This window comes from Octodon degus, unplaced genomic scaffold (assembly GCF_000260255.1).
Source record: "Octodon degus isolate 3935 unplaced genomic scaffold, OctDeg1.0 scaffold00003, whole genome shotgun sequence".
In the NCBI taxonomy this organism is placed as follows: Eukaryota; Metazoa; Chordata; class Mammalia; order Rodentia; family Octodontidae; genus Octodon; species Octodon degus.
In genome coordinates, this window is record NW_004524579.1 from 12,123,312 (window position 1) to 12,136,088 (window position 12,777).

General features: G+C 41.7%; 1 protein-coding gene across 1 annotated transcript in view; it reads left to right on the top strand.

Moving 5' to 3' along the window:
• Elp2 (elongator acetyltransferase complex subunit 2) overlaps window positions 1-12,777 on the top strand; it is a 48,505-nt gene that overhangs the window by 33,496 nt on the left and 2,232 nt on the right. Inside the window, exons 17-21 of the mRNA XM_004623593.2 lie at window positions 341-413; window positions 1,951-2,143; window positions 4,046-4,167; window positions 7,243-7,376; window positions 7,873-7,986. Of these exons, the coding sequence (XP_004623650.1) occupies window positions 341-413; window positions 1,951-2,143; window positions 4,046-4,167; window positions 7,243-7,376; window positions 7,873-7,986 (636 nt within the window). The remainder of the gene's footprint in view (window positions 1-340; window positions 414-1,950; window positions 2,144-4,045; window positions 4,168-7,242; window positions 7,377-7,872; window positions 7,987-12,777) is intronic.

Below are 12,777 nucleotides of genomic sequence, written 5' to 3' on the forward strand. Positions count from 1 at the left end.
GAAAGCACAGTACTTGTTCGCCCTCCTGGAACTTGGGCTTCGGGTCCTGCTTGGGCGCCATTTATAAGTGATTTGCCGCCTCCTTCTCCTACCACCCCCAACTACCGCACCCTACTCTCTACCCCACCCGAGCTTGAGTCAGACGTGCCGTCAGGCACAGCCGCTCTACATCCTGGGCCCGATTTGCCAGCGCCTGCAGACCTCACAGCGCTGCAACCGCGCAACCGCCACCAGCCAACAGAGAGATTAATGTTAATCTTTTTACTTTTTAAATTTTTGTAATATGAGAACAGGTATATTTGCTAATATAGAAGTCATGCATTTTCTCTTTAAATTTTAGATATGGACATGGCTATGAAATATTTTCTGTTACTTGTAACAATTCAAAGACTCTGCTTGCCTCGGCTTGCAAGGTAGGGAGTTTTACTTTTAATTCTGCTTGATTACCGGTTTTGGGGTCAGCAGAGTCTGCTTTTCCTGAATCACTTTTCAGGCTCTCTTTTCCTTTCCTCCTTTCACAAGGTCGCAGTTGCATTTTTAATCTATTTTAGCTTATATTTTTGTTTTTAAGTACCATACCATTGACCCTTAAACAGTGCAGGGCTGGGATGGCATTCCCTGTGCATGGCTGAAAAATCTGCAGATGGTTTTCTGTAGGTATAATTTGCTGGGAATTGAACCCAAGGCCTCATGCAATGTAGGCGGCCACCAAGCTACATCCCAGTCCTGTCACTAGGACAAAATACTCAACATCTGCAACTTTGGTGTGGAGAGGTTTGTTTTGGTATTGGAAATATTTACAGTTTCTGTATTAGGTCTTATACACATTTCGCAGATTTATCCTTTTTGTATGTTTTATATATTATTGCTCAGTGGTTACATATGGAAATATAGTTGCTTTTTGTATACTGATCTTCTGTCCTGTATCCTTGGTGGATTTATTAGTCCTAGTGGCTTTATTGTAGCTATTTCAGGATTTTCCACATAGATGCTTTTGTTGGCTATGAAAGAAAAAAGTTTTATTTTTTCTTTCCCATATGAATGTCCTAATATTCAAATGAAGTGGTGACAGCAGAAATTTTTACATTGCTCTTTATATCAGGAACAAAACGTTTAGTGTTTGTCCACTAAGAATATTTGTAGCTGGGTGTAGTGGCACATACCTTTAATCCCAGCACTCGGGGCTGGAGGCTGAGGCTGGAGGATCACTGCAAGGCTGGGGCCAGCCTGTGCTGCATAGCAAGTTCAAGGCCAGCCTGGCCTGAACTATATCCGTCTCAAAAATTAAAAACAAAATGACAAAAAGAATGATTTTCTTATACCTTTTTCATGATTTCCTTTGTTGTTTTGTTTTGTTTTGTTTTGTTTTGTTTTGTTTTGTTTTTTGGTACAGGGAGTTGAACTCAGTGTGTGTGCCAGGCAGGCACTCTGCAACTGAGCCAACTCCCCAGCCATTCTTGACGTCTTTATCTGATTGCATAAATGCCCTGCACCATCTGCTTTTCTTGGAGTTTGTCAGGAGCAGATGCCAAAGCTTTGTCACTTTTTCCTTTGTACTGTCTCCTGTTTTTGTTTATAAAGTTTGAACCATTTGTTTAAGTTTTGAACGATTTGTATCATCTTGTGTATGTGTGTGTCTGTTGTGTTACTGGGGATTGAACGAAGGACCTTCACATTAATCTCCACCTCCATCCCTTTTTAAATTTTGAGATAGACTCATTAAGTCACTACATTGCTGAGGCAGGAGTTTGGCTATGTGATCCTCCTGCCTCAGCCTTCCAGAGTGCAGGTATTACCAGTGTGTGCCACTACAGCTAAGTGGGCCACTAAAAAAAAAAAAATTGATAAACCAGCTTTGCATTTTTTATGACTGAAGAAAACATTATTTTTAAAAATGTTTCCTATTTTGGTTAATTTCTACTTAAATAGCTTCATCGTTTTGTCCTACAGGCAGCTAAGAAAGAGCATGCAGCTATCATACTTTGGAACACTACGTCTTGGAAGCAGGTGCAGAATTTAGTTTTCCACAGTCTCACCGTCACGCAGATGGCCTTCTCACCTGATGATAAGTTCTTACTAGCTGTTTCCAGAGACCGAACCTGGTCACTGTGGAAAAGGCAGGATATAATCTCACCTGAGTTCGGTAAAGCAACTTTTTTTTTTTTTTAATTTTTTGAGATAAAGTCTCTCTTTCTAGTGTAGGCTGGCTTTGAATTCACAGGCATCCTCCTATCTCAGCTCCTAAGCACTAACTACAGGTGTGTGCTCAGTAGAGCAACTGCTGATTGGGAAGATTATCAGTGGAATAGTTGTGTACATTATATCCATGTTAAGCAGCTGTTGGTTAAGAGAAAAAGATAACAGGGTGAAGACAAAGCCTTCTTTTTGTTCGACTTGCGTACAGTTTGATCTTGTATATTTCTGGTCCTTTATTATATTTCAGAGACTAGGAAGTATAGAACTTATACAGTACTGTGTGTTACAGATGCTACCTGATTCATGATGGTTTGATTTAGGGTTTTCTGGCTTTATGATGGTCATATGTATTTGGTAGGAATTGTTCTTCAGATTTTTAGTTTTGATGCTTTTCTGTGCTGGCCATGTATGGAGTCTGATGCTGGGCAGTGGTGGCAAATTGTAGCTGGCAGCTAGCTGCGTGATCATACAGAGACACAGGGAGGACTGCAGCACACTGTTGCTGAGCTTTGAGGTCTGATAGGTGGGTATATATATATATTTTAATGTATTTGATTTAGGGTTTCGCTACGCAGCTTGAACTTGTAGGGATCCTCCTGTTTTAGCTTCCCAGTGCTGAGATTACAGGCATGTACCCCCATGCTTGGTCTCAGTGGCGGCTCAGCACACCCAGGGGCAGGGCCAGTGTAGCATGTGGTACCAGGGATTGAATGCCGGTCCCTGCCCTTGTCTAAGCAGGCATTTAATCTCCTGAGCTATCTTCCTGGCCCAGGGTGGGTGTATTAAATGCAGTTTTGACTTAGTATTTTCAAATTACTCTGGATTCATTAGAATGAATGCTATTGTATGTTGAAGAACATTAGTATTTTCTTCTGTGTCACTAGTGATTTCCTAACATGTAACATGTATGTTTTAGAAGTTAAAGTGCGATTAATAATAGTGCTGATAAGGCAGTTATGTGTTCAGGCCATGTAAGGTGTGGAAGTTAATTTATGTTTAACTCCCATGAGGAAAATATATATCTTTTTTTCTTTTTTTTTTTTTTTTAATGTATTTAGTACAGGGACTACAGGGTCTACAGGGTCTTACTATATCGATCTGACTTGTAGTATTCTCCTGTTTTCAGCCTCCCCAGGTGCTGGGATTACAGTGCTTGGGGGCAGGGCTGGCAAGGCACTCCAGAGATCTAACCCTGGCCTCTGCGCTCTGCCTAAGCAAGTGCTTTAGTTCTCTGAGCTCTCTGACTGGCCTAGGAAAATGTTTCTTTTCTTTTTCTCTTTTTTTTTTTTTTTTTTTTTTTTTCTTTTTCTTTTCTTGCTGAGGCAGAGTCTCTCTGTATAGGTCAGGCTGGCCTTGAATTTACTATGTAGCCCAAGCTAGGCTTGAACTCAAGGCAATCCTCCTGCCTCAGCCTCCCAAGTTCTGCATTACAGGTGTGCCCTAGCACGGCTGGCAGGAAAATACTTCGTTAAAAACATTTTTCTCTTTCTAGCGTTTAAGCAGTCCATTAATCTTTTTTTGCATAGCCCAGTATGCAAATCTAGCTACATCCAGAGTAAGATTAAATTGCTTCAGGCTTCTTCCATAGTCATAAATTGAATCTTCGTTTACTGGGAGATGTTTGTCCTCAGTCACTAGTGTGACCAAAAATATAAAGATATTCCCAAATAACTGCATGCCGACAGCCTTCAGGCTTGAGGTCCGTTGCCTGGCCTCGGTCTGTTGCCAAAAGTGAGCACACATAAATTGATTGCTGAGTCTCTTGAAGTCTTTGTCACTAATATGGAGCTTTCTAACTGGGGAAAGCAGTTCTCTGCTTTGTGAGTCTGGTGTACATATTTTTTTTCAGATCCAGTTTTCAGTCTCTTTGCCTTCACCAACAAAATCACTTCTGTGCACAGTAGAATTATTTGGTCATGTGATTGGAGTCCTGATAGCAAGTATTTTTTCACTGGGAGTCGAGACAGAAAGGTAATTTTCTTTGAATTTAATATTTACTCAAATATAACATTTCTGTAGATATGATTGAATAAAAAATACATACTTGTGCTTTACACAGGTTTAAAAATCAATTCATGAAATTTCTTGTTTTTCATATATATACATTAGAGAGGCCTTTTTAAAACTTGTCAAATTCTGCAAATATATTTTTTAATATTAATTTTATTGAGAAAGAAGTAGCAATGAGACAGTTTCAAAACAGCTTACTAGGACAGTATTAATTAATACATTGCATATTGTCGTTGCAAATATTTTGCTCTGAAAAGCAAATATACAGAAAAAACCTTTCAGACACATTTCCTTCATCAAATAGCCCCAGTGGAAGAAGAGGATAAAGGGATCAGAACTAAGAAACTTGGAGGGGAGGAAGGAACGTAAGGGGAAGAATAATTTCTGCTTTTCTCCTTTATGCTTTCACAAACTTAAATATTTTTCTGTAATTTATGATAATGACCTTATTATTCAGTAGTAGAATGGAGGCAGAGTGTGACCCAAACTTGAAAAGAAGGGTTTTTTTTTTTTTTTTTGAGGCTTGAACTGCCTTTAGGGCATTTCTGGTTTGCAGTGACTGTCTGGGTTGGAACCCCAGAAGCTTGAGCTTGAGGGCTTTGTTTAAGCAGGCACTTAAACAACTGAGCTACTGGGCAGGTCCCCCAAAAAATGGAATAAGGGTTTTTTTTTTTTGTTCCTGGCATGCCTTCAGGGCACGTTTGGCCAGCGGGAGAGTTGTGAGGTTCAAACTCCAGCCACCTGAGGCTGACAGCTTTGTGGAAGCAGCCACTTAAAGGACTGAGCTAGGGCCAGGCCCCCCCCAAACTTGAGAAGAAGAAAAACAAGTCAGCTGTGTGTTCTTGACTCTTACCTTCCCTCTAATTCTCTGGGAAATAGATCCCTGGCCAGTTCTTTCCTGTTTCCTTGCTTGTTAAACATACTGTGTTGAGTCTCTCCTCTTTCTGCCGTTCCTACAAACCAGTAGGGTGTGAGGCCGAGGACACCCTTGAGACAGTTTAACACTCCTCCTCCTCTCCCTAGTCACAGACATGGCACAGATTACTGCAGCAGAGGGTATCATGCCACTCGGGTTAAACACTTCAGTGCCAGCTTCCCAGCATCTTTCTTCCTGCCTGTCATTCCTGCTCATTTATCTGTTCATTTCTTTCCTTGTTTTTGCCTCTGCTGAGCTGGTAGAAGGCGGCTCGGCCTCAGCTCTCAGGGACGTTTTGGGGCTGAAGCGGAGCAGACGCCTTTCAACGTTGTCAGAAATGTATCTGTGCTTGATGGCTCAGAGCTTTCTGCTCAGAACCTTGTACTTATTTTACCTTGTTCCTCTTTTACTCTGTGATGAGCCACACACCCTTAAGCCATGAACTTAGGAAAAGCTCATTTCTTACGAGGGATAACATTAAGGTTAGGTTCTCCCAATACCCGAGTTCCCTGAGCAGTGGGTGGGGTAGAGGAAAAGCTAGACACTTGATTAGTCTCTAGCTTGATTGGTCTACCTCCATAAATTTTGTGATAATTTTTAGTAAGAATGTGATTGATGGAATTTCAGTGAATCATAATTGGTGTGTGAGTGTGAAGAGTACTGGATGCGCTCCTGGTCTCTGGGTGGTGATGGTCCATCTGCGGCCCACCATATGTTGGTAGTTGAGGTCTTAAGAGGCTGTTGTCAAGGCAGGCGAGATAACTCAGCAGACTAAGTGCCTACTTAGGCAAGTGCAGGGACCAAGGCTTGATCCTGACAACACGTGCAGTGCTGACTCCACTCTCTGGGCACACTGAGCTGGCCACCAAGACCTGGGCGTGGTGTTGCACACCTGTCATCCCAGCTCTGGAGAGGCTGAAACAGGAGGATCCCTGCGTGTCCAAGCTGCATAATGAAAAAAGAGACTGATGTCTGCCACACTGTGGCTTCTCTGTGATGCGTTAAATGCTCTGAAGCAGGACATAGGAGAACCTGTACTGTAACATCATGTAACTCAGTTGTGTCCCAAATTTTCTTATCAAGGAGATTATGGGGCCAAAGAGGAAAGTGATCGATGATGTAGAGTGTGCCTAAGGAGAGTCACATAGAGAGAAAACATTCTCTCAGGCTTTCACAGAGAGCAAATTGGTCAGGCAATGGCCATGACTCATCCACATGGCTGACACAGACAGGATCTGCAAACTGTGGTATAGGGTTTCAGGATAAGTTCTGAGGGGATTTGACTGACCTTATCAGATACAAAAGTTACATTTCTTGTAATATAGATCTTTATCTTGGTCTTAGCCATCCAGCAAAAAAGTATGAAAACGAAATATAAAAAGTAAAGCCATATTAATATGCTGAGTTGTAAAAGGCTCAAGTCAGTAACTTCTGACATTGCTAGTCTTACGGAAAACCCACTACTATTATGGACTACTGGACTATATTGGAATATTTTGCTGAATTCACACACCTATAATATTCAAATGACAAAACTAAACCAAAAAGTGATACAAATGAACAACCATTTTGGCTCTGTATATTCAAAATAGTTAGGATAGATATACAGCTACATTCTCGTAATTCAGTGAATAGAAAGATTTGTTCTAATAGTGTTTGTAAACAGGATATCATGTCTGCATCTTGTACAATGAATAACCATTAAGACAACAATATGTAATATATTAATTATTGAAACTTTCCTACTAATTGGATTTGAAACTGTCTCATTGCTGTTTGTTTTTCAATAAAATTATGGGAAAAAAATAAATAAGTGAGAAAAAAAAGAATGTATACTTTAGCTGTTTCCCATAGTAATAAAGTCTGGAAGCTACTCCCATTGCTTTGAGCACCTTTTGTAATTGTAGCAACCAAAAATAACTTGTATTAATCTCGTGATGTCTCAGTAAATTTAGTATTAAAATAAAAAAATGCTCTGAAGTTCTGAGATGCCATAGAGAAATGTAAATGCAGCTTTTTATATATTAGAGTAGGTATTTTTCACTATTCATTAGAATACTCGTAATACATTGCCTAAAAACTTTGCCAAAAGCAAGCTTTACCGGTGCTCTCTCTGTTAGGTGGTGGTGTGGGGTGAGTGTGACCCCAGCGATGACTCCATTGAGCACAGCATTGGCCCCTGCTCCTCAGTCCTGGACGTGGGCGGGGCTGTGACAGCTGTCAGCGTCCACCGGGTGCTTAGCCCTTCCCAACGGTCAGTCTGTGCATGGGGCTTGGTTTTGTGTTTCACCTAAGATGGCCACTGGCTTTCTCAGTTGTGTTAATTCGTGTCTTTTTGTTACTTCCAAGTTACTGTTATTTTCAAAATGCTTAATGTTTCTCATGAGAGTTTTTACCTTGATACAACTTAGTAGTTTAGATTAGTGAAATCCATGTTAGAAATGTGGGTGGGAAGGTTGCTAATTTCACCTCCTACAGGACTGTATTCCTTTTTCTATAACAAGCATCTTTAGTAGAACAGGAATCCCTAGAGCCCCCTGGGAAAATAATGACTCCTGTGTGCCACCTTTGTAGAGATAAAGGCCCTGAGGACACAGTAGAGTAACACAGCATGACTGGGCTGGTTCTTTTAAACATAGTCCTCTATAAGTCAGGGAGTATTGGGACACTAAAGAACTGCATTAGAGTTATGATGGAGTTTACAAATTCATGCTAAATTAATTGCAGTCATCCTCCTTCCTTAAAAACAGGTATGTGGTAGCAATTGGATTAGAGTGTGGAAAGATTTGCATATACACCTGGAAAAAGACTGATCAAATTCCAGAAGTAAATGACTGGATCCACTGTGTAGAAACAAACCAAAGGTATTTTCTTCCTATTTTTTGCTCCCACCAAAGTATAAGTTATGGGGTCTTTAGTGGTGATAATTTTTGTATCACTCTTTCATGGAGAGGGACCAAAATTTGTCTATACACTGCTAAGGGGTACTCTTGAAATTCATTGTGTTGGATCCCCTAGGGGAGCAAAGCATCAGGTGTCCCTCAAAACCCATCAAGTGGCTTTCAACCACAGCAAGTGCTTCCCTGAGCCTCAAGTGTTTTTGTTGGATGTGACCTTTGCCCTTGAGCACACAAACTTATTTGTAGTGTGCTGCACACACAGTCACCTAGGCTGAAAAAGTCATGTATATATGTATGTATGTATGTATGTATGTATTGTATTTAGGACAGGGTCTTACTATGTAGATCAGACTCATAGTGATTCTCCTGTTTTCAGCCTCTCAAGTACTGGGATTATAGGTGCATGCCACCATGCCCAGTCTCAGTTGCCCTCTCAGCATGCCCCAGGGGTGAGGCCGGCATGGTACATGGGGTATCAAACCCCGGCTGCTGCGCTCTGCCTAAGCAGGTGCTTTAGTCTGCTGAGCTACCTGGTTGGCCCTGCAAAGGTCATTTTAAAGTTTACTCTTAAATCTGTATCATCCTTTTAAAATGTCTAAACTTTCAGTACATTGCCAGTCTCATTCTGTGACACATTTTCTTAGGCTTCTTCAGCCTTCATACATCTGTACTGTTCTGAATACAATTTCATATAGAATTGTAAATGATAGTATCATGGTAACAGTGAATAACTTAATGGACAGATGAGCAGTTGTCGTTTACAAGGTAGTCATCCTGTGGAATATTGGCCAAACATTTTAGTGTTGCTTATATTTACTGAAGTGAGTTTCTGCCTTTGTTACTACAGTTAGTATTGGCTTCTGTTGCAGTCAGAGTTGGATTTTATAATATTCACCCAAAGAATCAAATGCAAAAGACTGGGTAAGATCTGTCCTCACACTAGAGACCCAAAGAATCCAGCTGAGGCCTGGATCTTACGGCAGTGTCCTGCACAAGTCCAGCTGAAGACCCAGAACCCACGACAATGTCTTACGCAAGTCTGTGTGAAGGATCTGCACTGGGAAGGCCCAAAGGTCAGTGGTGGAAGCTAGAAGGTCTGCACCAGTGGTTCAAGGATCTGTGTGTGCAGGCTGAAGAATCTAAACTGGAGCCAGGGAGCCACACTCAAAAAGTAAGTACTGGAGCTCCCTGCAAAAGTACCACAGCCATCTTCAGCAACAGCAAGGTCCATGCTCTTCCACTGATGAGGAAGCTTCTCCAGGAGAATCAATAGCATACCATCTTCCCCTCCCGAGCCAGGAAGTGATGCTCAGGGTAAGGACCAGAACTCTCCCCAAGAGAACCACAGCAATCTTCAGTGACTGAGGACCCGAGCTCCTCCAACAGTGAGACCAGCTAAGTTCATTTCAGGAAAACCAGCATGACAAACTTCTCCAGGAGAATCAACATCGCACTATCTTCCCCTCCATTTCTCTTTTTATGCTTTTGGCACAAATCCTCAGGAGGGTCCCTCACACTCAGCACTGCACTGAGCACTGATTCAGTTCAGCTGGATGGTACCGTTGGTTAGTCCACCACAACCCACCTCTAGTCAACTTGATAACTAGATGTATTTCCTTAAACTATAGTCTCCAGTGGCACATTTGTGAAAAGTTAACCTGTCTTGTTCTATTCAGATTTATATAACAATTACATATATACAATTCTTACTGTGTTGATTTCTGCACCAAAAGCAGAATACCAAAAGATTCATCAAAATTCAAAGTTAAAACTACAATATTTTAACTAGTTAACCTGATTACAAATGTATCTAGAAACTACATTAAAATAATATTAAAATGCCTATTCCAATGTCAATCTTTACTTCCCATTAACTTGTTTTTTGGTACTGGGAATTGAACTCAGGACCTTCCGCTTTCTAGGCAGGTACTGTGCTGCTGAATTACAACCCTGGCCCTCTCATTAACATTTTTGTTTGTTTGTATTTTTTGAGATAGGGTCTCCGCTGTGTAGTTTAGACTGGCCTAGAACTCACTGTGTAGCCTAGGTTGACCTTGAAATAGCAGAAATCCTCCTGCCGCAGCCTTTTGAGTTCCAGGGTTATGGGCATGTGCCACCATACCCTGCTCGTCTCATTAACCTTTAATAACAGGGCATGGCAACATTAAAAAACAGGAATCTCCTACAATTTATTTTTTAAGAAATCATTTATGTATTTATTTATCTATTTATTTATTTGGTACAGGGTCTTGCTATGCAGCTCAGACTTGTAGCGATCTTCCTGGCTCAGCCTTCCCAATGCTGGGATTACAGGCATGTGCTATCATACCCAGTTTCAGGGCTGGCATGGCATGTGGTACTGAGGATTGGACCTGGGTTCTTGCGCTTGCCAGGCAGTCACTTAGACCACTGAGTTATCTCCCCAGCCCTTCTCCTGCATTTTAAATATACTCTTCAGGCAAGTGCTTATTCTCCTGAGCTTTTTTTTTTTTATTATTTATTTATTTTTAATTTAATTTAATTTATTTATTTTTGCGGAACCGGGGATTGAACTCAGGCCCTTGAGCTTGCCAGGCAAGTGCTTATTCTCCTGAGCTATCTCCTCGGTCCACTCTTCCCTTCAGGTGAGAGGCTTCAGTTCATTTTTCTATTGTCCTCTTTCTTCTCAACAAATCCCCTCTAGTTCATTCTTGCAATCGACAGCTCCACTGGAGCTTTATTCTGATCAGATTCTCCAAATCGCCTTGCTGGGTTTTTGCTCTTAATTTCAAACATCTGGCCAGAAGCTCTCAGTAGTAACTTTGCCACCGTCCCAACAGTAGATGGCATTGAAATTTTTCTGCCTCCCAGGCAGTCTCTAAATGCAAGCAAAATGCAGACCTCCTTCCGCCACAGCACAGTGTATGCCACCTGGGATCTACCAGCCAAGGCAGTCCTCAGTAGAAGCCTCCTGAGCTTCATTCTAACCAGCAGCTTTTCCATTAGTACTTTGACTTTCCAGGCTCCAGCCAGAGACTCCAGTATAACTTACAACATATCAAGGCTACCTCTCACCATTTTCTTTTCTTTTTTTCTTTTTTTTTCTTTCACCATTTTCTTAAAACTTTTCCAAATTAATTCCCAAGGTTCTTAAGTCACATGGCCAGGCAACATCACAGCAGTGACCCCACTCTACTGGTGCCAACTTTGTTAGAATTTACAAGGGAAACAGTTTAATAGAGGACACACAATTTATAGGATTATTTTATAATATTCACTTGAGTCAAATATGAAAGACTGCATGAGATCTGTCTATACACTAGAGATCCAAAGAATCCAGCTGAGGGCCATAATCCCACAGCAGTGTCCTGCACAGGTCCAGCTGAAGACCTAGAGTCCCTGGCAGTGTCTTCCATGAGTCCGAACTGGAAGCCTGGAGCCCACGACAATATCTCATGCAAGTCTGTGTGAAGGATCTGTCCTGGGAAGGCCCAAAGGTTCGTGATAGAAGCTAGCATGTCTATGTCGGGGATGAAGGATCTGTGCTAGCAGGCTGAGGGATCTGCCCTGGAGCCAGGAAGTGACATTCAAGATAAGGACCAGAGCCCCTCCAAAGAGAACAGCTGTCTTCAGCAACAGCAGGACTGGAGCTCCTCCGAGAATCAGAACAGCTGAGTTCATATCAGGAAAGCCAGCTTGACAGGCTTTTCTGGGAGAACCAACAACACCTTCTCCCTCCACTTCTGTTTATACTGCTGGCACCAGTCCTCAGGCGGGCCTTCCACACCCAGTACCACGCTGATTCAGTTCAGCTGGGTGATACAAGTTTGCCCATCAGTTCATCCACCGCAGCTGCTCTCCCATGGCTGATGCTGAGTGAAATCGCCTGTGCTATGGGTTTGCCCTAGCAGGAAGAGGCACTGAGATTCCATAGTGAACGTGCTTGACATTTTCTCTTCCTGGACTCTCCCTTCTGGGCTTACCTTTTTCTTCCCATGCTCATCCATGGTACCTGCTGTACCTCTGACCTGGTACCCAGGCCACTTCCCTGGCCCTATGTAGGATACTGGTAGGAAGTCCCTTAGCATGAGGAAAGGACATAGAAGAATTTGGGGTTTTAATTTTGAGGTGTTTTGGGTGTTTGTTTTTTTTTTTTTTCCCAGCATTACAGTGACTTAGAAGGGGCCAGGGAGATGCCTCAGTAGAATAAGTGCTTTCCTGGCAAGTGCCAGGGTCTGAGTTCAATGCCCGATTCTGGCAAAAAAAAATAATAATAATAATATTAATACATAAATAAAGTGACTTAGAACTTGGAAGGTACAATTAATTTCTGATTTAACATATTATATTATTTATATTGCTGATATTCCAGTTCCCAAAGTACTAGTTTTTGCTGCAGTGAAATTCAAAATCTTTTATATTGACTTCTCAAACTCTATTTTACTTTATTTCATTTTGTTTATTTTTGTGACACCAGAGCTGGAACCCAGGGTTTTGCCACTGACCTATATCCCAAGCCCTTTTCTTTTTTAAAAAAAGTTTGTTTTTTGTTTTTAATGTATTTGGCATAGGGTTTCACTACACAGCTCAGACTTGTGATTCTCCTGTTTTCAGCCTCACCAGTGCTGGGATTACAGGCATGTGCCACCACGCCCAGTCTTGATCGGTAGCCAGCGTGGTCTCTGGTGCTAGGGATCGAACCCTGGTCCCTGCTATTGCCTAAGCAGGTGCTCTCTGGCCTGACCTTCATATCTTTTTTTTTTTTTTTTTTTTTTT